The 22,619-nt window shown below is 34.6% G+C and overlaps 1 protein-coding gene across 1 annotated transcript in view; it reads right to left on the bottom strand.

The window, feature by feature from the left end:
- LOC129217433 (box C/D snoRNA protein 1-like) overlaps positions 1 to 22,619 on the bottom strand; it is a 43,071-nt gene that overhangs the window by 5,706 nt on the left and 14,746 nt on the right. The window contains exon 6 of the mRNA XM_054851730.1: positions 20,801 to 20,869. Coding sequence (XP_054707705.1) covers positions 20,801 to 20,869 — 69 coding nt within the window. The remainder of the gene's footprint in view (positions 1 to 20,800; positions 20,870 to 22,619) is intronic.

Here is a 22,619-nt window from a genome sequence, read left to right as displayed (position 1 = left end):
AGCCTGCGATTGTTGAAACACGCATCACTTGACATAACTTTTATTTTCAAGGGAGACCATGCAAAGCCAGGCAACGCAGCTAGTCCTATAAATTAAAAACTGAGCGTATGTACCTATGTGTCTATGTCCAAGTTTCTTCTCCCAAACAACAGTGAACTGACCAAACCAGGTATCGATGGATTCCTAATCTTTCTGTCTTTATGTTTGGCTATTTAACATAATCCTCCGATAATAATTAGCGGAGATATCAATTAAAAACTATTAATTATGACACTTAGATTTCAACATAAAATCCCTATTTTTTGAAGGCTTTCCTACATTCAAATTATTGTTCAGTGCTTCATTTCAACTTTCCGCAACGATGCTTTAAAACTTGTAGAGTGAAGAAAATCAATGAGAAGAAAGATCTGTTCCCATTTTTTTTCTCGAATATGAACAAATAAAATTCTGGGTTTTGTTTTGAGGCTTTTCCCTGTAATGGTGGGATTTAAACTGTTTCCTTTTTGGTTATTTTTCCGCAATCTGCTGCACCATTTTACTGATAATTATTTTTTCCTTTTGTTCAAGCCTGATTGTTGAACACGCGTCACTTGACATAATTTTTATTTTTGGTTTGGACCCCTGCAAAGCCGGGCGATGCAGGAAGTACTTAATAATATTTGTTTGTAATATATCTTTGTTTTCTGAATTTAGCGGGGGAGTTTTAGTAACTGCCATGTAAAATAGAAAATTCTTTATGCAGCAAAAACAAGCATGCGATCCATAACCACTGATTTATTACAAAAATACTTTGGAAATGTATATTAGCAACACATTAAGAAAACAAATAATGACTGAAACTGGGGTCAAAAATATGCAGCATTATGAAATACTACTAAAAACCACCCAAAGTTTTTTAAAGCAAATACTGCATTTAATTTTAAAGTACATTAATAAATTAATTCCATTCTTTGTTTATTAGCAGTAAAATATTCAATTATAGAATTGAAAAACATGTTCTTCTCTGTCAGAGCATTTAACAGTTCACATTTACTCAAAATCACTCTAAGTTTGGAAAGTCGCTTTTGTCCTGTCGAAATCCAAAAGAAGCAGAAAAAAAAAAAACAGACGATTTTTTCTTAGTCAGATGAATCAAAATTCAAAAAAAAAAAAAAAAAAAGCCAGTCTCATGGCAACCCAGCAATCTCCCCAAGTTTGAAACTGCAGTGTGGAAACAGCGGTGTCTTATCATCGGATAAGAGCCAGGGCAGCACTGTGTTGCTATGGTAACACCCCTTAAAACCTTCTCATAACCAACATGCAATGGGGAAATAGCCTGTCAATTATGAGCATACAACTGAGAAATGAAAATTATTTTTGGAATGAACCACAAATGATTGTAAAACATTGACACAACTTCCATGCTCAGCATAGCAGTATGGTACCCATGCAACTCGAATTTCAAAACATTTTGATTAAATATCAAACTCAAATCAATTTTGAAAACTTTTAATATGTGCCTCCACTCATAAATGTATAGGGAACTGAGATATTTTTTCAGTCATTTTTATGAAATCTGCTACGACAGCTGTATGTACATATCTCGTATAAATAAAAAAAGAAAAAAAAAAGTTCTAGAAGGTTTAAATTTTACACGTTGGAACAGCACAACATCTAGGCCATGTATTTCCCTTTTTGACTGCAATTGAACATTCCAAAAGGATTCTTCACTATATTTTTTTTGGAGCAAATCTATGTTAATTAAAGGTTACTTTTTATAAACAAATCTTTTCGCTAAAGCATAGTGTCATGTTGCGTCACGTTTAATTTCGAAGAATTATTCAAAAAACCCCAAAAAAGATAACAATCTAGGCCATGGAAGTGGAAGCATCGCAGCCGCACATAACCTCAGATCAACGACTGCTTGAATGCTAAAGAACAAAAAATTTAAGAGACTTACCCCATGTTGAATGTATGTGGATAATAGGAATGACACAGTGATTACAGTACATTCTTTATTTCATGCTAAACTTTGAAGCAGACAAGATGATAGGACTTTTGTATGGTGATCACCAGGAAAAAAAAACATTATTCACTTAATAAAAAAAACACACACAAAGCCACGGGTGAAATATTTAAAAGTTCAAAAAAAGGAAAAAAAAAACAGGAGCTGGAGCTTGCAAAGTTCGTTAAAAATAGGAAAACGGGGAGTTCATTCGCATGGTGTATAAAACATTCCAATTAAAATGGGCGCAGGACGGGCAGTTCGATTCGAAGATACGAACAAGATGGTGTGGTGTATTCCGGGATAACTCGGATATCAACGATGTCAGTTGCAGGCCACGCCACGTTGAAAAATGCCGCATCAGTTGGTAATCTCCATGGTGGCGGTGTTGAAATCATCATACAATTAAAATTTGATTGGGGTAAATGCAGCTCCGCATCATCGCTCACAGCTATGTTGATCATCAAAATATGGTCATTAATGAAGGGCTCGATTCCGGCACATTCTGCGTACCTCCATCGGAAGTCATCATACACACAGGTGATACACTACCTATGCAATCATCATCAGCCACGAAGTTTAACGTTCTTGATTAAATAATTATGTTATGAAAAATATAACCTCACCTTCTTTTGAGGTCTTAAACATATGGCGGAAAGCCACGGCCGTCCAAGGACGCCGCGTACTGATGCTTCAGCATCGCCTTCGTTGGAGAAAACCAAGAGCCGCCAAAAACACGACCGAGCGATCAGGGAGCTGCGAGGAGAGTGAAATGGAGTGGAAAAAATGAATCGGCGAATGAGCAATCAGATCCGGGTTACGCGGCGATGCGCGGGAACCAATGAGTGTGTTTGGCGCCCAAACAATGAAGGGAAAGGACGCTACCACCATTTTAATGGCGGACAAAAAGGATGTGAAAAATCGGATCAACGACTGAAAAATTGAGAAAAAGCTAGATGATTGGAAAAATGAATAAATCGCATAGCTGATATGCTAAAGTGCGCGAAATTTAAAGGAGAACGCAGGGAAAACATGGAATGCACAATAAAAAACAACGAAACGGGGGAAAAACGATTAAAATGACAGAAAAATGGGAAAAAAAAAATGATATGCATTATCACAGTGTAAAACCTGTGGTCGTGAGATGGAAAGGCAAGTTAAAAATATACCTTTTACCTTTATTTGATAATTATTCATATTATGTTGGTTTTATAAAGTTTTTTCTTGGATCTTCATTATATTTTATCTTAACCCGCATCACAACCACTTCTTGAAGTATTTCGTATCATAAAGGGTCTATATATACATGCATACTAATATGTTAATCAAGTCAAACATTTCAATCAATATTTCCCCGCAGAAAGCTATTTTAATTATTTAATTTAGTTACAAGATTTTGTTCTTATCTCTTTAATTAATCAAGAAATTAGGTATAATGTGACTACTGGATAACTGTTAATTACATGGAACCTTAATTACCTTCCGAAAATTGTTTTTCTCGCAAATAGTATTTAAACCAAAAAAACCTGGTTTAAACCAAAAAACCATTTTTGTTTGTTTTTTTTTTACCAACCCTGCCATTTGCTCAGTTGTGAAGAGTGTCCTGCTACTAATGCGAAGGTCATGAGATCGATTTTTCCATAAGCCTGAAAATTTTGTTTTTGAAGAACTACATGTAATCTTACTATTTTATCTTAAAGATAAATAATCTTAACTCACTAGGGGCAGAATTGTAAACTAGTTACGTTTATACATTGAAATCAGAAAAAAAAAGTTAATTTTTAAATGGTAATCACAGTATCATATACAGTGGCTCCCAAAAGTCTTCGTACACCTTGAAATTTTGTACTAAAACTAAAATAACGAGAAACTGAATTTGAATATGAAGTTCAATTTTTTTTCACATCATTCCTATGCCATTCTAAATAAAACCCAGCAGTTTTTTTAAAATATTTCCTGATTTTATTTTTGAAATTTGTCAAAAAACGAAGAGACATAGAAATAACATGCCACAAAAGTCATCGTACAATGAAGTTTTTCGAATAATTTCATGATTAAAATGAATGGCGTTTTTTATTTTATTTTTTCATTGTGGTGACACTTAAAAAGTCGTTTGGCATTACTTTTTTGCTTGTTTATTCCGAAATATTCTACGTATTATTAAAAATGGCTCGCATTCGTAAAGAAACAACTAACTGCATTCGAAAGTTGATTATTTTTCATTATTTTCGTGGTAAATCAATTCGAAAAATCTCCAAATTAGTTAATATATCCCCTTCTACAGTTCAGTATGTGATAAAACGCTTTAAAGAAGAAAAACGGATTGAAAGCAAGGTAAGAAAAGGTCGACCAGCGAAGCTAACTAAACGTGATCAGAGGTTTATTATTCGAAAATTTGTGAAAAACCCACGTTTGAGTGCTGCAAAAGTTTCTGCAGAATTTGGTGAAAGATATTCGATTGCAATTTCACCTGAAACTGTTCGCCGAGCTCTCAGAGAAGCTGGGTTAAACGGGCGCTCTGCCCGCAAGAAATTTTTTGTTAGTGTGAAAAACAGAAAGCTTAGGCTTTCCTTAGCAAAATTAATGAGAAATAAACCCGAAATGTATTGGAGAAATGTATTATTTGCAGATGAAAGCAAGTTCAACATTTTTGGTTCAGATGGGCGTATAATTGTATGGAGAAGAAAAAATGAGGAACTTAATTCCAAGAACCTAGTTGGAACAGTTAAGCATGTTGGTGGAGGTGTTTTAGTGTGGGGGTGCATGTCATCATCAGGACTTGGAAATTTGGTATTTATTGATGGAATCATGAATCATCAAGGTTATTTAAATATTTTAAAAGATAATTTAAAAATTTCAGCTCAAAATTTGGGTATTGGAAACAACTTTGTTTTCTACCAAGACAACGATCCTAAGCACACGGCCTACAACGTTCGCTCCTGGTGTCTCTATAATTGCCCACAAGTTTTGAAGACACCTCCCCAATCACCAGATTTGAACCCTATAGAACATATTTGGAGGGAATTAGAGGTTAGAGTTCGAAAACATGACATCAGAACGAAAAGTGAACTAAAAACGGTTATGATGGATGAGTGGATGAACATTGACTCAGAAATAACAAAAAAACTAGTGAAATCTATTCCTAGAAGATTAAAAGCTGTTGTGAATGCTAAAGGATATCCTACTAAATCAGGGGTCTGGCCAGAGGATATTTGGGTCCGTTAACGGACCCTTCACAAAAATCCGATCAACCAAAACGGACCTTTCACAAAATCCCGATCAAACAAGACGGACCTTTCACAAAATCCCGATCAAACAAAACGGACCCTTCACAAAATTCTGATAAACAAGATCGGATCTGTCACAAATTGTTTATTGAAAGAGCAAATCTGAAAGCAAAATAACGCATATTTCTGTGTATAAACCGATAATTTTTGGAACCTTTTTTTAAGTCAAATTAGAGGAATCAGCCTATACAAAATCGGCTAATTTTGGAAAAAAAAAAAAAAAATCGGCACTCTTGCGATGCTCCTGCAAGCGATAAATAATTGCTACTGCCAAATAAATATAATGGTTGTTTGTTTTATCACAGCTAATTAGCGGCTGTGTTGTAAACTTTTCTGAAAAGGCATTGGTAAGCACTTTTCTCCGCTCATGATTTAATGAACAATAATAATATATATCTGCGAAATGAACTTAGAACTGCAAAGGAATAGTAAGGATGAGGAAAAAATATGATCGCTTCAGATAGGGTTACCAACTTCAAAATTATCACCACTTAGCGTCTGGCGTTGAACCTTTATAATGACTTGATTAGAAAATATTCTCATCATTTTGCCAGCTTGTCAATATTTGCGTTTTTACGGTGCGGTGCGATGTTTAATTGTTATTTTGGGAGAAAATTATATGGGTTTTGATTTTTCGATGCTAACAAGGATGATTAACTTTAAATAAACTCTTTTAATCACCGTTTTTTTTTCTTTAGATGTCTACATTTTGAAAAATTCAATCTTTTAACATCCGATATGAGAATCATATTTTGTTGTTTTTTCAAGCTAACTTCGCTTCATTAGGATTCAAATAAATGAAAAGTCTCTTTATTTCTGTTAGAACTCTCATTTCAAGTTTTTAAAGCAAAATTCCATTTTCTGTTATGAGTCAAAAATTAAAATGCTGAATAGATGGTTTTTTTTTTAATTTTTGGGTAAACTGTGTCCACAGATATTAATGATATGTTTATCATAGGACTCTAGAATGCAATTTTAAAATGATTTTATCGAAAACATTTCTTTTACAAGCCGTTTTTATACTTTTGACGCCTTCACTTTGAGAATTGCGATCTCTTTGCATCCGCTATGGGAATCCGATTTTACGAAATTTTGATGATTATTACGCTTTGTTAAGAGGTAAATAATTGAAATATCTTTTTAGTTTTGTAAAAATCACGGAATTTATAAGTTTTAAACGAAATTCTGTGCTTTTTAAGAGTGTCTTGGGTCAAAAAGTTGAATGCTGAACCCTATTCTGAATTTTATTTTATTTATTCATGTTTTTGTTACAATTATTTTAAGTACTGTACAGAAATATATCTAGTATAATTTAACATAATGTAGAATGGTAGATAAATATTGATACTTGAAACAGCGATGCCTCCCCCCCCCCCCGCCAAATATCAGAAAAAAAAATCCAGAATGACAGAATGACGTAGAAGAGGAAAACACTCAACTTTAAGTTTAATTGATGCCGTTTGTGCCATCTCTAAATTCTAAAATTTTGTTTTGACAAAAAAAATTTTTTTTTTTGCGAAATTTTTTGATTTTTCACAAAACTAATTCATTTTTCACAAAATTATTTGATTTTTCACAAAAAACGGACCCTGTGAAAAATCCTGGACAGACCTCTGTAAATATTAATTTAATAAAAAAAATACATTATTTACCAATTTGTAGACATTTTTTCAAAGTGTACGAAGACTTATGTGACATAAAATTTCTTGTACTTTTTGATTATTGATTTTTTAAAAATTAAGTTTTATTAAATTTTTAAAAATTTTCACGTAGTTTTGTTAAAAATAGATCATAGATTTTGTAATTAAATACTTATTCCAAAATATTAATTCTAACCAATAGATAGGGGCCTAATTCATTGAAAGTCGTAGGTGTACGAAGACTTTTGGGAGCCACTGTACATAATTTCTCAAGGGTATTTTTTGTGGGAAAGACAAACTTTACTATTACTTCATCAAGCTACAAAAGTAAGGCATCACTTTAAAGATGTTTTCACCCCTATCAGCGAAAAATAAACGAACTCACTAGTCACTTTTTTTCTATTATTCAAAAAAATACTTTTAAAAAACTGGGGTTTCTGATTCTTCTCTCCAGTGCGAGAGCTTCCACATGGATCAGCTATTAAAACCTTAAACTTAATTAATTAAATGTTTTTGCAATTACACATAGGAGTAACTAACTGGATCTTAATGCCAAAGTACTGTAACTATTGTTCTTAAAGGTAGCAGTATGTCACTGCCAATAATCAAAGTAGCTAACCCTTGTGACTGTAACGTAAGAAAACAACGTTTGTCAACAATGGCACTGTTTCTACTCAGTTGTTTTATAATATAATACAAGAAGTCCGTCTCCACCTCGTGAAAAAAATTATCCATCTCAAATAAATATAATTAAGGTACTTCTTAATTTGAAAATTTATAGTAAGCAATATTGTTTTGTTTCGCTTTTATGAGGCTTGAAACAAATTGATTTATCTTATTTACAGATAGACCAACATATAATTCCCACTGAACAATACAACGTTCCTGTATGTAACCTTGCACTACGTATCGTATAGTTGTATGTTTGATGATGGCATAAGGAATTAAGTCATTGGATATTGTAATCACTTAAATTGGAAAAGGAAATATACAGGAACCATGGGGATGCAAGGATTATGAGCCAACTGATATGCTACTGGTGCTGTAAGAACAATACTCGAAATCATATTAATCCGTAGTGAATTTCATTGGGGTTGAATTCCATTGAATAGATTAGAGAAATTTAAGTTGCTTGGTTTGGTCGGTTTACTTATTTTTAATGGCGCAAGAGCCCTTGAGGGTTATTGTTGGCATAAGATTATATTTTTTGTTCTTGGAGCAATTTTGTAAAAAGATAGAATGTATTTTAATTGTTTAAAACTCACTTGTTCACTCAAACTATCCTAGAAATACATTCCTGTTTTAAATGTCGTTGAAAAACCGGCGTGCGTATAACCGAATGCATATGTACTGCCCAAAAGCGTAGTGGCAACAGTTGGAAATGACGCAATGGATATAAGGCAGTACGAAAGAGCTAAAGTTTCCCTTTTTTACGCATATCATCTCGCCTTGCGTGCGTGGCTGAAACAGCCTCTCGAGTTTCGTTAAAATGGTGAATGTGGGGATGGCCCTTTGCAAGGTTAAGTGCAGATAAATGTTCCTCGCTAAGATGTAAAGTCTCGGCATCACATAAGTGAACCAAGAATCTATCCGAGTCTTCTGCCAGACTAAATTCATCGCTGTGTCGGAAGTGGAGGCCCCATGGACCAGACCTGGAAGCTAATGAACGCATCGGATGGTTGGAAATTCTAAGTCTTGTGGCCCGTGGAAATGATAGCAGGAATTGGAGTTCGGGAGCTACTGGCAGCGGGCGAATCCTCAAATCATTCAGCCTACGCTAGATCTTTGAAGCAAGGTCGAATTGACGCCTTTTATACAGCGTGTGAGATTTTTAGTGTTTGATGCCTCGTAGTAGAATTCAACCCCTGTGAAGTAATGTTTTAATGTATTACCTGAGAACTTTAAATTTGTGCAAATTGTGGTATTATGTTGTTATAGGCTAATGTTATTTTAATGTGTGTAAAATGCAAATTTCATATTAGTTAATTTTAAGCGGAGAGTTATTTCGGCTTGGTGCTTTTGTAAATATATATAGGCGGAAACTCTGGCCGTGTGATAACTAATGTATTTTAACTTTTATAGGGGGTTAATTTTAGAGTTAGTATTTGATCAAGGAGTAATTTTAAATTCTTTTAAAAGCACTATTCTTGCAATTGAATTTGTGTTATAATGCTGCATTTTAACCATGCCACCTAGTAAGAATAAAGCTGTTTCTTTCTTTAAAGAATTGTAATTAATATGATCTTGGGTATGTGTTTTGGTGTTTCGCGTACTGTACGTTTCAACAGTACAAAAATGGTGCCGTGGCTTTCTTTTCTTGCAGCTTTATTAAAAAAAAAAAAAAAAGAACATATTAGTGGTGTATAATATGTGGTGGTTTTTACAAGTTTTAAATTTGTAATTTTGTGTGTTTTTGCTTATTGTATAAGGAAGGGATGGCCAAGGACCAGGCATCAGGAGTTTTTATACCTCACGGCTTATCTGTAATGAATCTATCAATGATACCTGTGTTTAAAGGTATTAATAGTGAAACTTCTCTTCCTGAGTTTTTTGAAAGGATAGAGGATTCGGCTTTACAGTGGAATTGGTCTGATTCGGAGAAATATTTCGTGGCGCGAGATAGGCTGTTTGGAAACGCTAGGGAATGTTTCAATGAGTTTCGCGACGAAATTAGTGATTTTAAAACATTGAAACTGGTCCTTTTCAGAGAATTTGTTAGCAAGCCGCCCCCAAGCGTGGCCCTTTTCGAGTTTATGGCATTCCGGCAGCCACCAAATATGCCAGTGGAGAGGTTTATCGCAAGGGCTAATGCGAAAAGCAAAATGCTAGATTTCGGAAGTGAATCTAAAGAAATAGTGGAAAGTCAGCGTAAACACATGTTAATGAACATGCTTCTTGCAAATTTGCGACCTGAAATCTTGAGGGGAGTAATTGTCAGAAATCCTAAAAATTTGGAAGAACTCAAAGATTATGCAGGTCGTGAAGAAATTGCCTGGAGGGCAGCACAATCCGCCGGTAATCCATTTTTAAATCAATCTGAACATTTCGGGGCAAATTCTGAGTCAGTGTTTGGGATAAATCAAACGAATACAGAAAATAATAAAGTAAGCGACGGGTTTAATACCTTGTTAGACAAAATGGATTATCGAACAAAAAGGGTTGAGCTGTTGGAGGGGCATAGATGCTGGGGTAATGATAGAAAAGTAAGTGTAACTTGTTTTAAATGTGGGCGAATAGGACATATAGCTCGATATTGTAGAACGAATCCAGGATACGAGCACACAAAAAAATCAAATTCCGGAAAACTAGACCAGGGGGTCTGGTCGGCACAAACGCAGACATTAATCCCTGGGATGCGTATAAATAATGGGCAAAAGGGAAAGCTTCCTGTTATAAAAGTTAAGATTGGCCAGAACAAGATGGGGGCTTTATGCGACTCGGGGGCGACGTTGAATTTAATTGAGGAGGGTTGTATACCATTGGACTCAGACTGTCAACCATGCTCGTTGTGGATAAATACCGTTGCGAAAGAGGCTATAAAAATCCTTAAAAAAGTCCATCTTGACGTGACCATAAATGACAAAGTTATAAATTCGGATTTTTATGTAATTTCAAAAGATATTTCAAAAAATTTTAAAGTTATTTTGGGTCAGCCGTTCTTGGTTGAAAACGGATGTATCATCAATTATAATAAAAAAACGGTAAAAATAAACAATGAAATGATTTCATGGGAAAATTCGGAGCAAACAGACGCTATGTTTAATATTGGAAACGGGAGTCAGGGCCAAATAGGTCATATATGCAGAAAAATCACCTTGCCCCCTTTTTCACAGTCTGTCGCAAAGGTTAACTTGAAAGATACTTTAGGTTCGGAGGTTATAATGATAGAACCATATAATCAACAGGAAAAGAACTTCTTAATTGCCCGATCTATAAGTAAGGGAGCGCAAAAAGATGGAATTCCGGTCCTGATAATGAACCCAACAGATAAATTTATTCATATTAACAAACAAACAAAGTTGGTCAGATGCGAAGAAGTAGTTAAAGCTGAGAGTATAATGAATGACATGTATTTTGTGGAAAACGAGGAGCGGTTTGGGGAATGCGACGAGGCCGATTTAGAGTGGAGTAATATATTTAGGTTAGATCATTTGCAACCTGATATAAAAAATAAAATGATAGACTTTCTGAATAAAAATAAAGAGGTGTTTGCAAGCTCGGTACGGGACCTGCAGGGATGTGATGCTGTACTACACAAGATTCCACTTTCGGATGAAAATCTGGTAAAGAAGAAACCATACAGGGTCCCATATAACTTAAGGGATGAAATGGATAGGCAGTTAAATGTCTTGTTAGAGGCAGGAATTTTGGAACCATCCGAATCACCTTATGCCGCACCCGTTCTACTTGTAAGAAAAACCTCAGGGGAATTTAGATTGGTGGTCGATTTTCGCGGCCTCAACATGAAAGTGGTGCCCGATTCCTATCCCATACCAAATATTAATGAAGCAATTGATAAGTTAGAATACGGAAATTTTTTTACAACTTTAGATTTGACGAGTGGATTTTTTCAACAAATAGTGGTGCCCGAAGATAGACCGAAATTGGCAATTACAACACAGAAAGGGCTTTTCCAATTTACTCGCACCCCTTTCGGTCTAAAGACAAGTGCGAATTCCTTTCAGAGACTTATGAGTGTTATACTTTCTGGTTTGGACCCCATGAATATCGGAGTTTACATTGATGATATCATAGTTAGCAGTAATTCAATTGAAAGCCATTTTCCGAAACTTCAGGCGGTATTTGACAGATTGAAAAAATATAAGTTAAAATTAAAGCCAAATAAATGCATTTTTCTGACTGAAACTGTTAAATACCTGGGTTTTAAAATTAGCAAAGGTAGAGTTTTTCCGGATCAAAAAAATATTGATATTATAAAGAATTTTCAAATTCCAAAGAATAGGAAACAAGTGAGATCTTTCTTAGGATGTATAAACTATTATAGAAAATTTATACCAAATATTGCTAGGCGGTCAGTTAGTTTAACAAATTTAACGAAAGAGAAACGGGTTTAAATGGAATGAACAGGCGGAGGAGGAGTTTGAGGATTTAAAACTGGCTCTGATGAATGACACCTTTTTGTATCTGCCGGATATGAAGAAAGACTTTCACTTGTATACAGATGCAAGTAAGATTGCGATAGGTTGCGTCCTAGCGCAGTTGGATACAGAAGGATTTCCACAACCCGTGGCCTTTGGAAGTAGGAAATTGAATTCTGCGGAAACTCGATATTCGACGACTGAACGAGAGGCCTTAGCCATTGTGTATTTTGCCAATTATTTTAAACAATATCTGCTGGGAAAACTATTTTATTTGTACACGGATCATGCGCCTCTGACTAGCTGCTTTAAGCTTAAGGATTCATTCTGCAGAATAGCCCGGTGGGTTTTATCGCTTTCCCAGTTCGAATTTGAAATAAAATATTTGCCAGGGAAAATTAACACGGTGGCGGATTTTTTGTCCAGAAATGTTTCGGAATATGAGACACAAAATAGGGAGGTTCAATTCAATGAATTGAGTGAGATGGGCACGGTTAAGGCTGAAATTTCGGTTGAAAAATTGCGGGAGGAACAGGAAAAAGATAGAGCATGTATTAGGATAAAGAACAACCTGTTAAAAAATAGCCGGGTAAATCCAGATAAACTGGAATTTTTCTTGAAGGATAAAATTTTGGTATGCAGAAACAGAAATTCCAAGGGGGAAAAAGATATTAGGTACGTTGTGCCACAGTCGTTGGTGCGAAAAATATGTGAGATTTATCATGATAGTCCGCAAGCGTGTCATCCCGGGATTAAGAAAACTTTTAACAAAATCAAAAGTATGTTTTATTGGCCAAGAATGGGGGCTCAAATCGTAAACTGGGTGAAGTCGTGTCAGAGTTGTATGGAACGAAGGGCACATCTGCCAGGGTGTTTGGCTCCATTGCAGAGAGCTCCTATTCCGGCAGGTCCATTCGAAAAAGTCGCTTTCGACATAGTAGGTCCCTTGCCTGTCACTGAAAGGGGTAATAGATATATCATTACCTTTACTGACTATTTTACAAGGTGGGTGGATGCTTTCCCTGTGTCTACGATAGGCAGTGATGTCATCGCGGATGTAGTGATGCAATTCATTAGTCGTTATGGGACACCAAAAAAATTTTTGTCAGACCGGGGGTTGAATTTGCTAAGCAATGCAATGAAGGAAGTATACCGGAGTTTGAATATAAAAAAATTAGATACCCTGGCGTGGAGACCACAGAGTAATGGGTGCATGGAAAGATATCACAAAACGTTAGGTAATGCGCTTTCGCATATAGTAAATTCCGAACATGATGACTGGGATATAAAATTGCCCTTTGCTCTCCTGGCGTATAGAACGTCTGCACACGAGTCGACCGGTTTTGCACCGGCATGGTTGATGTATGGAAGAAATTTAAATCTGCCTCATGAGTTTCTGGAAAAGGCGACCCCCTTTTCTTATGCGGATAACATGCATTATGCTAATGAGCTACTGAAGAAATTGCATGAATCATACGCCACAGTGAGGCACAATTTGGAAAATGCGGCTGAGACAAATGAAAACAGACGAGAAAGGCAAAGTAAAATACGGCAATTTAAAGTAGGGGATGAAATATTTTGGTATAATCCAGCTGTGAAGCCAGGGCGCTCAAAAAAAATTGAGTAAACATAATGAAGGTCCTTTTCTAATTTCTGAAATTATCTCTCCAGTAGTGGTAAAAATTTGGCACGCAAAGAAATCAAATTACGTCAGGGTGGTACATATAGAGAATATTGCTTTGGCCACTCCCAGATTTCCCTTAGTTGACCCGGATACTGCTACCACAGATATGGGTCAAACAAGAACACAACAAGGTTGTCAAACACAACAAGAAAATACCAAAGAGGAGGGAAATTCAACTGGGAGTTTGCCTCTTGATGTCCAAATGATGCCTGGTCTCTTAGGTCGTTTCGTCCCACATGTTGTGCATCCTTATAATTTGCGGCCTAGAGTGAATGGAAGAGTTGTTCAATAAAAATATACTTGTGTATATTTTTTTTTTTTGAGGGGGAGGGCATTTGTACTGCCCAAAAGCGTAGTGGCAACAGTTGGAAATGACGCAATGGATATAAGGCAGTACGAAAGAGCTAAAGTTTCCCTTTTTTACGCATATCATCTCACCTTGCGTGCGTGGCTGAAACAGCCTCTCGAGTTTCGTTAAAATGGTGAATGTGGGGATGGCCCTTTGCAAGGTTAAGTGCAGATAAATGTTCCTCGCTAAGATGTAAAGTCTCAGCATCACATAAGTGAACCAAGAATCTATCCGAGTCTTCTGCCAGACTAAATTCATCGCTGTGTCGGAAGTGGAGGCCCCATGGACCAGACCTGGGAGCTAATGAACGCATCGGATGGTTGGAAATTCTAAGTCTTGTGGCCCGTGGAAATGATAGCAGGAATTGGAGTTCGGGAGCTACCGGCAGCGGGCGAATCCTCAAATCATTCAGCCTACGCTAGATCTTTGAAGCAAGGTTGAATTGACGCCTTTTATACAGCGTGTGAGATTTTTAGTGTTTGATGCCTCGTAGTAGAATTCAACCCCTGTGAAGTAATGTTTTAATGTATTACCTGAGAACTTTAAATTTGTGCAAATTGTGGTATTATGTTGTTATAGGCTAATGTTATTTTAATGTGTGTAAAATGCAAATTTCATATTAGTTAATTTTAAGCGGAGAGTTATTTCGGCTTGGTGCTTTTGTAAATATATATAGGCGGAAACTCTGGCCGTGTGATAACTAATGTATTTTAACTTTTATAGGGGGTTAATTTTAGAGTTAGTATTTGATCAAGGAGTAATTTTAAATTCTTTTAAAAGCACTATTCTTGCAATTGAATTTGTGTTATAATGCTGCATTTTAACCATGCCACCTAGTAAGAATAAAGCTGTTTCTTTCTTTAAAGAATTGTAATTAATATGATCTTGGGTATGTGTTTTGGTGTTTCGCGTACTGTACGTTTCAACAGTACACATATAGAAATCACCAAGTGACTAAACACCCAACAAGTCAATCACGTGTTTCGCCCATCGGCGGATGTGACGTCAGGCCTCAAGAGTTGAGGATCTTTCTGCTGAAAGCAGTACACTCAAAGAAAGTAAATTTAAGAAATAGCAACAGTTAAAGGATTAACTGTGAGTTGCTTTCAGATGCAACAGATGTAAATTTTGACGACGTCACGTCATTGCTAGGGGGTAACTGAGATGGTTTAAATAGAAAGTCAATCAATTAATCGATCTCTTATGATTTGCTTCCGTTCTGCAGACGGTGTATTTTGATTTGAGCATGTGTGCTCAACTGATTAGACTGATTTATCCACGCAGAGGACGCTGAGGTTTTGAGATATGGAGTAACAAGATTCAATAGCTTGCTAAAAGTGCAGGATGTTCTAAAATAGCGCCCTACAAGTAACGAGGGAGTTTTTTTAGGGATATAAATTTGAAGAGTTGATGTTTTTTTAAGTATTAGGCCTGACAGTGCCAGAATATTCGTCTGGCATATATTAGATTACGGAGCCGGTCGGACTGGATTGAATCCACTATATGGTGAGGCTGCCTCTGCTAGTGGAAGGTTTCTGTTTTGCTTGAAGCTGGGCAAATAATTCCCTGTGCTGCTGTTTCTGTGGCATGGGTGTGCCTGGGATTGATTGACCATGGATTTTGGTCTGCCGTCCACGAGTGGACGTTTTCAACTCGTCTGACCATCCGACAGATGGATGTCGCCTTCGTTGTTATGTGTGCCAAGTTTAAAGTATGGACTTCCAGTGGTATGATTATTTAAATAGTTTTTTGGACAGCTACCATCGTTGTGGCATGGCGTAGGGTAAATTTTTAAAAATATTAGGAACGTTTTAGAACTGTTGATGGTTTTTTTAAGTAACTGAATCTTGTGATATTTCTCTGTGATATTTGTTTGTTGGGGGGGGGGGGGGGGTATTATTATATTTGAATTGTTAATAGGGGATGTGCTTTTTTTTTTTTATAAATGTTTGATTGTTTTTGCCTATTTACATTTTACACATGTTTTTGAATAAAATGTTATTTAAATTGAAATACAGTTTCCATTGCTTCATTTCTCCCGAACTTACCATTCCACATCCGTTGGTCTACCTGAAAGGCCAACAGCTACACTGCGCCAAACGATTTTTTAGTTTAAAATTTATACATAAATATAAAATCAAGATATGATAAAAGTAAAATTGTTTTGTGGAGAAAGCTATAAACATCAGAAGTTTAAAACAACTAATAAAAAACTTGTAAACATTAAAAACTTTTAATGTATGAAACAATAGGTTGTCAAAGAACCTTGTTACTCAAGAAAACAGACAAAATTACATTTTACGACATTAAATAATAAAGGAGAAGCCAATCTACTGGAGAAAGGAGTATAGATTGCGATGGGGTGGGTCTCCCAGCAAGTCTTTCATAGATGGATTAAAATCGTTAATTTGATTAAAATTTGGGCAGTTGCATAAAATATGCAACACTGTCTGGTTGACGTTACTTTTGACACAAGTTGGAGCTGGTTCATGGCATAAGAGGTATTTATGGGTGAACGTCGTATGACCGATGCGAAGACGAGTTAATAAAACTTGTTCTCTCCTGATAAGTTGTAAAGATCCGAAACCTATAGTGGAGGGCTGGATCGAATGCAGTTTATTTTGGATTTCTGAATTCCACGTTCGCTGCCAATACATGTTAAGGCTTACAACAATGGCATTTTTAATATCATCGAAAGGTACACAGGGCTCATAGCAAGTGGAGAAAAATATATAGGAGTTTGAAAGGAAAAATATAGGAGCTTGAAAGGAAAAATATAGGAGCATGGTAACAAAATATATAGGAGTTTAAAAGGAAAAATACATAGGAGTTAGGTAGAAAATATATAGGAATTTCGAAAAAGTATAGAATCTATTATGTTTGAAGCACCCAACCAAAAAGAAAAAAAAAAAAAAAAACTGAGCGCCATTATCAATACAATTCTATAATGCATGAAGTCATAGTAATGTGAAGAGTAACAGATGTGAGAGCAAATGAATTTTTGTACCCACGGCCACTTATATAAATCATGTTTGTTTCAAACAATTTAGATTCAATTAAGCAAAATCGTGTGTGCATTTTTTCTTTTATTTTTAAACGTAGAATTCTACATACAATTTAAGAGAACTTAAATTAAGTTTTTTGTGAAACGAGATATCATTAGAAGTATACTACTCACTCAAAATATTCATTCGCTGATTATTTAAAGAATTTTAGGGCAAAACAGTATGAAAAAGCAATTACAAAATTTAGATTTTAATTTATGTGCTTCAAAAAATGCATCTCTTATTGATTGCTAGAACTAGGTAAGAATTAACTTGGACATTTTTTTTTAACGTCATAAATCTACCCTTAGACCTTGGTATTTGTACCTTATTGCTTCCATGCTAACACTAACAATGAGAAAGCCGAGAGCACAAGTCCCATCGACTCCACGTCTCTCTTCGTCTCACTGGTTTTGTTGGACCTTCCCGAGAAAACCATTACAAAAAGTGTGCAACACTCTGCCTCCCCTTCATTTCACTACTTACAGAAGAAAAAAACTAATTTTACTAAATGAAGCCAAAGAAAAAAAGACTGCGCTAATGCATCACGTTTGCAGGAAATGGTCAGCTGCATATGCTTGATTCATTAAAGTGCCATGTTTGATTCAAATATTCAGCAATTTTTTAATGTTAAAACTGGATTTTGTTTTGTTTTTGAGGATTTGATCCATTAAAGTAGCTGATTCAATTACCTGGCACTCATTGTAATGGCATTATAACAATTCCTGAAATTCTTGAAATATCTACACACAAAAAAAGAACAAACTTGAAAAAAGCAGACAAAATCATATAAAATGGCTTTGTTCATCGAAATAGTTACATTTTTTAGCGAGCTACAAACTTTGAAACATTGGAAGTACTCAAAGTTGAGTTGGTATCAAAATCTGTGAACAGCATTTTCAAAAACAATCCTTAGAGCCACCACCATTCATTTGAACTACATGTAAGATTATCTGAGACAAAATTAAAAGCTTTCAAAATCTTTACAGCCGTAAACTTAAAGTTAACATGACTTACTATTACAATTAAAGTTAACTCATTAAAAGGAAAAAATAATTGAAAACAAGTTAAAAGTTGCAAGCAAAATCATCTATATTTCGTATATTTCATAAAAATAAAATTAATTAAACAGAAGTTTAGTACATATGCCAACATCGACAAAGCAGAGGAGAAAGCAGAACAAATGGATCAAAGGTTTTTGCATTTTTGGGTAGCATTTAACATCTGATGAAAAAAATATAGGAGTTAGTGAGAAAATATAGGAAATATAGGAGATATAGGAGGACTATGAGCCCTGGTACACTATTATTGACCAGGATACTTGCAGCTCTGGCAGCTGAGTCGGCTGCCTCATTGCCTGCAATGCCCACATGACCAGGTATCCAACAAAAGGTAACTTGAAATTTTTTTTCCATAAGGGTTTTATAAAAGATATGACTGGATGACTATAGGATGGCTATTATTATTGCAGTGAGTGATGGCTTCCACTGAACTCTTTGAGTCAGTGTATATCACCCACTTTTTGTAAACGGATTGGGATATTGATTGTAGAGATGAAAATATAGCTTTTATTTCTGAAGTAAATACTGAACAAGATGCGTTTAATTTTTCTGACGTAACTTGATCATTAATTATTGTGGAAAAGCCAACGTGATCGTTTGTTTTTGATCCGTCAGTGAAAATGTCTTTATAACCAGAATATTTGCTTTTCATCTCATGAAAGATTTGTTGATAAACTGTATCTGCAGTAGTTTGTTTGGGGAATTCTCATAAGTCATTGATAATAGAAGGTATTACTTCGCACCATGGTTCAATTAGTTTTGTTGTGGTGAGAGTTTTGAAATCTGGTAGCTGCAGTTAAGTTGCACAATAAAATTATTAGGGGAGTCCAGAGGAGTACCCTATTGAAGAAATTCTCACAATTGCCTGTTTTTCTTGTGGAACATACGGAGTCTTTCTGAAGGTGATACTCAAGGTAGTTTAAATGTGGAATTTGTGGCCAGCTTTTATACCTCTAAGTTAAGTGTCCCTGCAGTTCCATAAAAAAACACTACAAAAGCCTATTGTTTGATTTTTGATAGTGTTGAATTTATTAATTTTTTATAGTTCCACCGGGTATGCCGATCAACATTAATTTACGTACCTGGTTTTCATGTACCAATCATTTTTCAATAGAATTTTTCCGTTGATTCACTGAAGTGGTGGCAAACAAAAATCCCCGCTTCATTCAAAAAATCTGCCTTAATTTTGATTTATTTTGACATTGAATGACAATCATAGTATTTCTTCTGACACTCTCCTTGCAATGTGTCATCAAAGAGTTCTGTTTGCCATAAAGCAATAGGGTTTGACATAAAAGTTAAAATAGTTGTAAACAATTATCTCAGTTTAGGCACGGAGTCAGAAAGTCACATGTATAAACTAAGGTTAGCTTCCAAGGTATGTCCCCGTCTATAAGATCGAGTTCTTTATATGCTGCTTTAGGTTGGCAGGATTTTCAACTGTTAATCAACTTTGTTAATGTGTAAACCCACAAAAATGTTCCAAATGAATTCTTATGTGACTGAATTCATATTAGCTACTAGAATGGATATTGTATTTTCTACTAAGAGGCGAATCTTTCTCAATCCTGGGATGCCATTTAACGTGTTGTACTCGTTTTCGTCGGGAAACTTGCTTTTTTCATATGCCAGATTTTTTTTTGCAATTTCCTTTTGATAGGATATTTGTGAGTTATATTAGTTTATTATATCACCTTTTAAATGTTTGAATACGGTTATCATGAAGATTAGTTCCGCAAATAATTTTTATTTATTTTTTCCTCTCTGTCAAATTTTTTTCTATCTACTGTTTTTGTTTATTGTAGTTTTAACTCTGAACTTTGAAAGTATGGTAATTGTATTCAATTACTCTTTCAGTTTAGAATTTTCTAAACTAAACGTTCTTAATTGAATGCATGCAAAATTATGACTTTCAGAAACATGGACTATTATCCTCTATCTACACTACATGAATTCAAAATATAATTTTCACAAAGCAAATTGCAGCTTTATTTCACTAAATTAAATTTTGAAGCGTAAAAATTACGTAACTCTAAATGGTTTTCAATGTCCTAGGCAAATAGAATGCTACACCCCCTATCTTCTGCAGCCTCAACTCCATGAAAGAATCTTGGCTGTTCTCCTACTGGCATCGTAATATTTATATCTTTCACATGTGCCCATCCTCCAGCATTCAGTTTGAAGGAGAACCTCTAACCATTCCGTCAATGCTGACACGGAGGAATCGGGGTTTGCTTTTACGCATATAAGAACAAAACAGTACGAAACATAAACTGATAGCTAAGAAAACTTATTAGTTTTAAAAAATAGTATGAAGACATATACACATAATTTATAGCCTAGTTCACTCAGTAAGAAGGCACCTTTCATATAGTGAAGGAATTTTTCAAATAGGTGCAGTGGTTCGGAGATTACCTCGAACATATAAACATGCAAAAATATGATGTCTCTCTCTTTATAATATTAGTACAAATTATAATATTAGTACAGATTATTAGATTTCAAATGGAAAATTCCATGAAATATGAAAATTCCACAGCTATTTGAGCTTTACAAGATTATTAATAAATGTTATTATGAGTCTTTCAAGATGAAATATAACTTTTGGATTTTTAAGATTTATACACAAACTTGCTTATTTTCTAAATTTACCTTTCATCAAAATGTTCCAAATCGATCTGAGGAAACTTCCACTCAATAGCCCAAAATATCTTCCTGTCACTAAGAAAAAACAAAAAGGTACACTAATTAGAAGTTTTTAACTGTCAAGTAATTAAAGATTGGATATTTTTTAACAGAATTTTAATTTTGAAATGCTTTATTTCAAAGGTATAAAGCCAAATTTGGTTTGTTGCAGTTTTGGTATTAGATCACTAGCAAGTGTCAAGCTTATACTGCTGCTCATGCATTATTTTTTTTACCGTTTTTTTTACCGTTTAAAATATAGTTAAAAAGAATAACTTTTTCTATCAGAAATTTTTGCACAAAAATGCAAATTAAGAGAAAAAAGTTTTTGATAATTCAGATGTTACTGTAATCTCACATAAAATCCAAATTCTTTTTACTTCCTTATGCACATTAAAGGAAGGATTGTAATTTTAAATTTCTAAAAGCCGCTGGATCCTCCAACATCACCAAAGATAGTCTGAAATTGGGTCTTAAGGACTTCAATTAAGAACAATTTCAAAGGGGATCACTAAAGCCTTCTGCCTCACCTAATGTCACCAAAGATAGCCTAGGACTGTTTTCCTGAGTTCCAAGTCAAAAGTTTTCGGTCCAGACCTTCCTCAATTCCCTTAATGTCCCCCAATAGTCTAAAATGGTGTTTCAAAGATTTTTATTTCTGAAAATTTCGAAGTGGAGTATGATGAGAAACTCCTATAAAAGGATTTTAATTTTTAGTCAGCTATCTGTTTTGTTCTTCCTTTTCCTAGGAAAAACTAATAAATTAGACTTTCAAAAATAATACCAGAGTAAAATTCTGCTCCTAAGACCAGCTAGACCTAGAAAGAAAAAAAAATGATTGAATTGGCTTTTGAATCTGTAGCCATTTTAAAGTGAGTGTTTCACTGATTTTTTGAAAATTTCCAATTTTGCATTGAATTTTAAAGGGCTGAAATAGGATAATTTTTTTTTTGTCAATTTTTAATAACAGCAAATATTTGGCTTTTTTTTTTTTTGGAATGATAGGTCCATTATTTGTAACTATTGCATTTTAAAAAGAAAACATATGTGACAGTCATATGAGACTTTAGATCTTCCTGACTGATTTCAAATGAAATAGTATTATTTGTGCTTATTAAGGAGTTGCAGTCCACCACTTGTTTGAATCATGTTTGTTTTAAACAAACTATAAAGTTATTAATAAAGTGGCTCAATCAGTAGAACAAAAATGTGTAATTGTTTTTTACGTGCAGAATTTTACATACAATTTAATAACACTTTTTTTTAATTGTTAGTCACACAATATAAGATCTCATTAAAAGTATGCCACCCATTAAAAATATTCATTCTTTGATTATTTAAAGAATTTTACAGCAAACAATTTGAAAAAGTTATTACAAAATTGAATTTTTAACTTAACTGCTTCAAAAAACGTATTTGCTGTTTATTGCTAACAATAGCTAGTAGTTTAATTAGATGCTCTTTTTCCAGTATCATAAAACTGCCTATAGTCTTGAGAATTTGCACTTTGTTGGCCTAATGTTAACAATATGAGTGAGAAAGCCTAGAGCACAGCTGTCCTGTTGACAGTGTTGGGCATTAATCAATTATTTTTTCAATTGTCTTGTTAATTGATGGAAAAAGTAATTGCAATTAAATTAATTGCAAGTAAATTAATTGCAATTAAACTATTAATTGTACTTTGCAATTAATTTAATTGGATTAATGTATGTTAATGGTTTCTCACAATTAAAATAATTCCAATTCATTTTTTAAATTGTTTTATGATACAATTAAAACAAACAAT

This window comes from Uloborus diversus, chromosome 2 (genome assembly GCF_026930045.1).
Source record: "Uloborus diversus isolate 005 chromosome 2, Udiv.v.3.1, whole genome shotgun sequence".
NCBI lineage: Eukaryota > Metazoa > Arthropoda > Arachnida > Araneae > Uloboridae > Uloborus > Uloborus diversus.
This window is presented reverse-complemented; position numbering and strand designations above follow the sequence as displayed.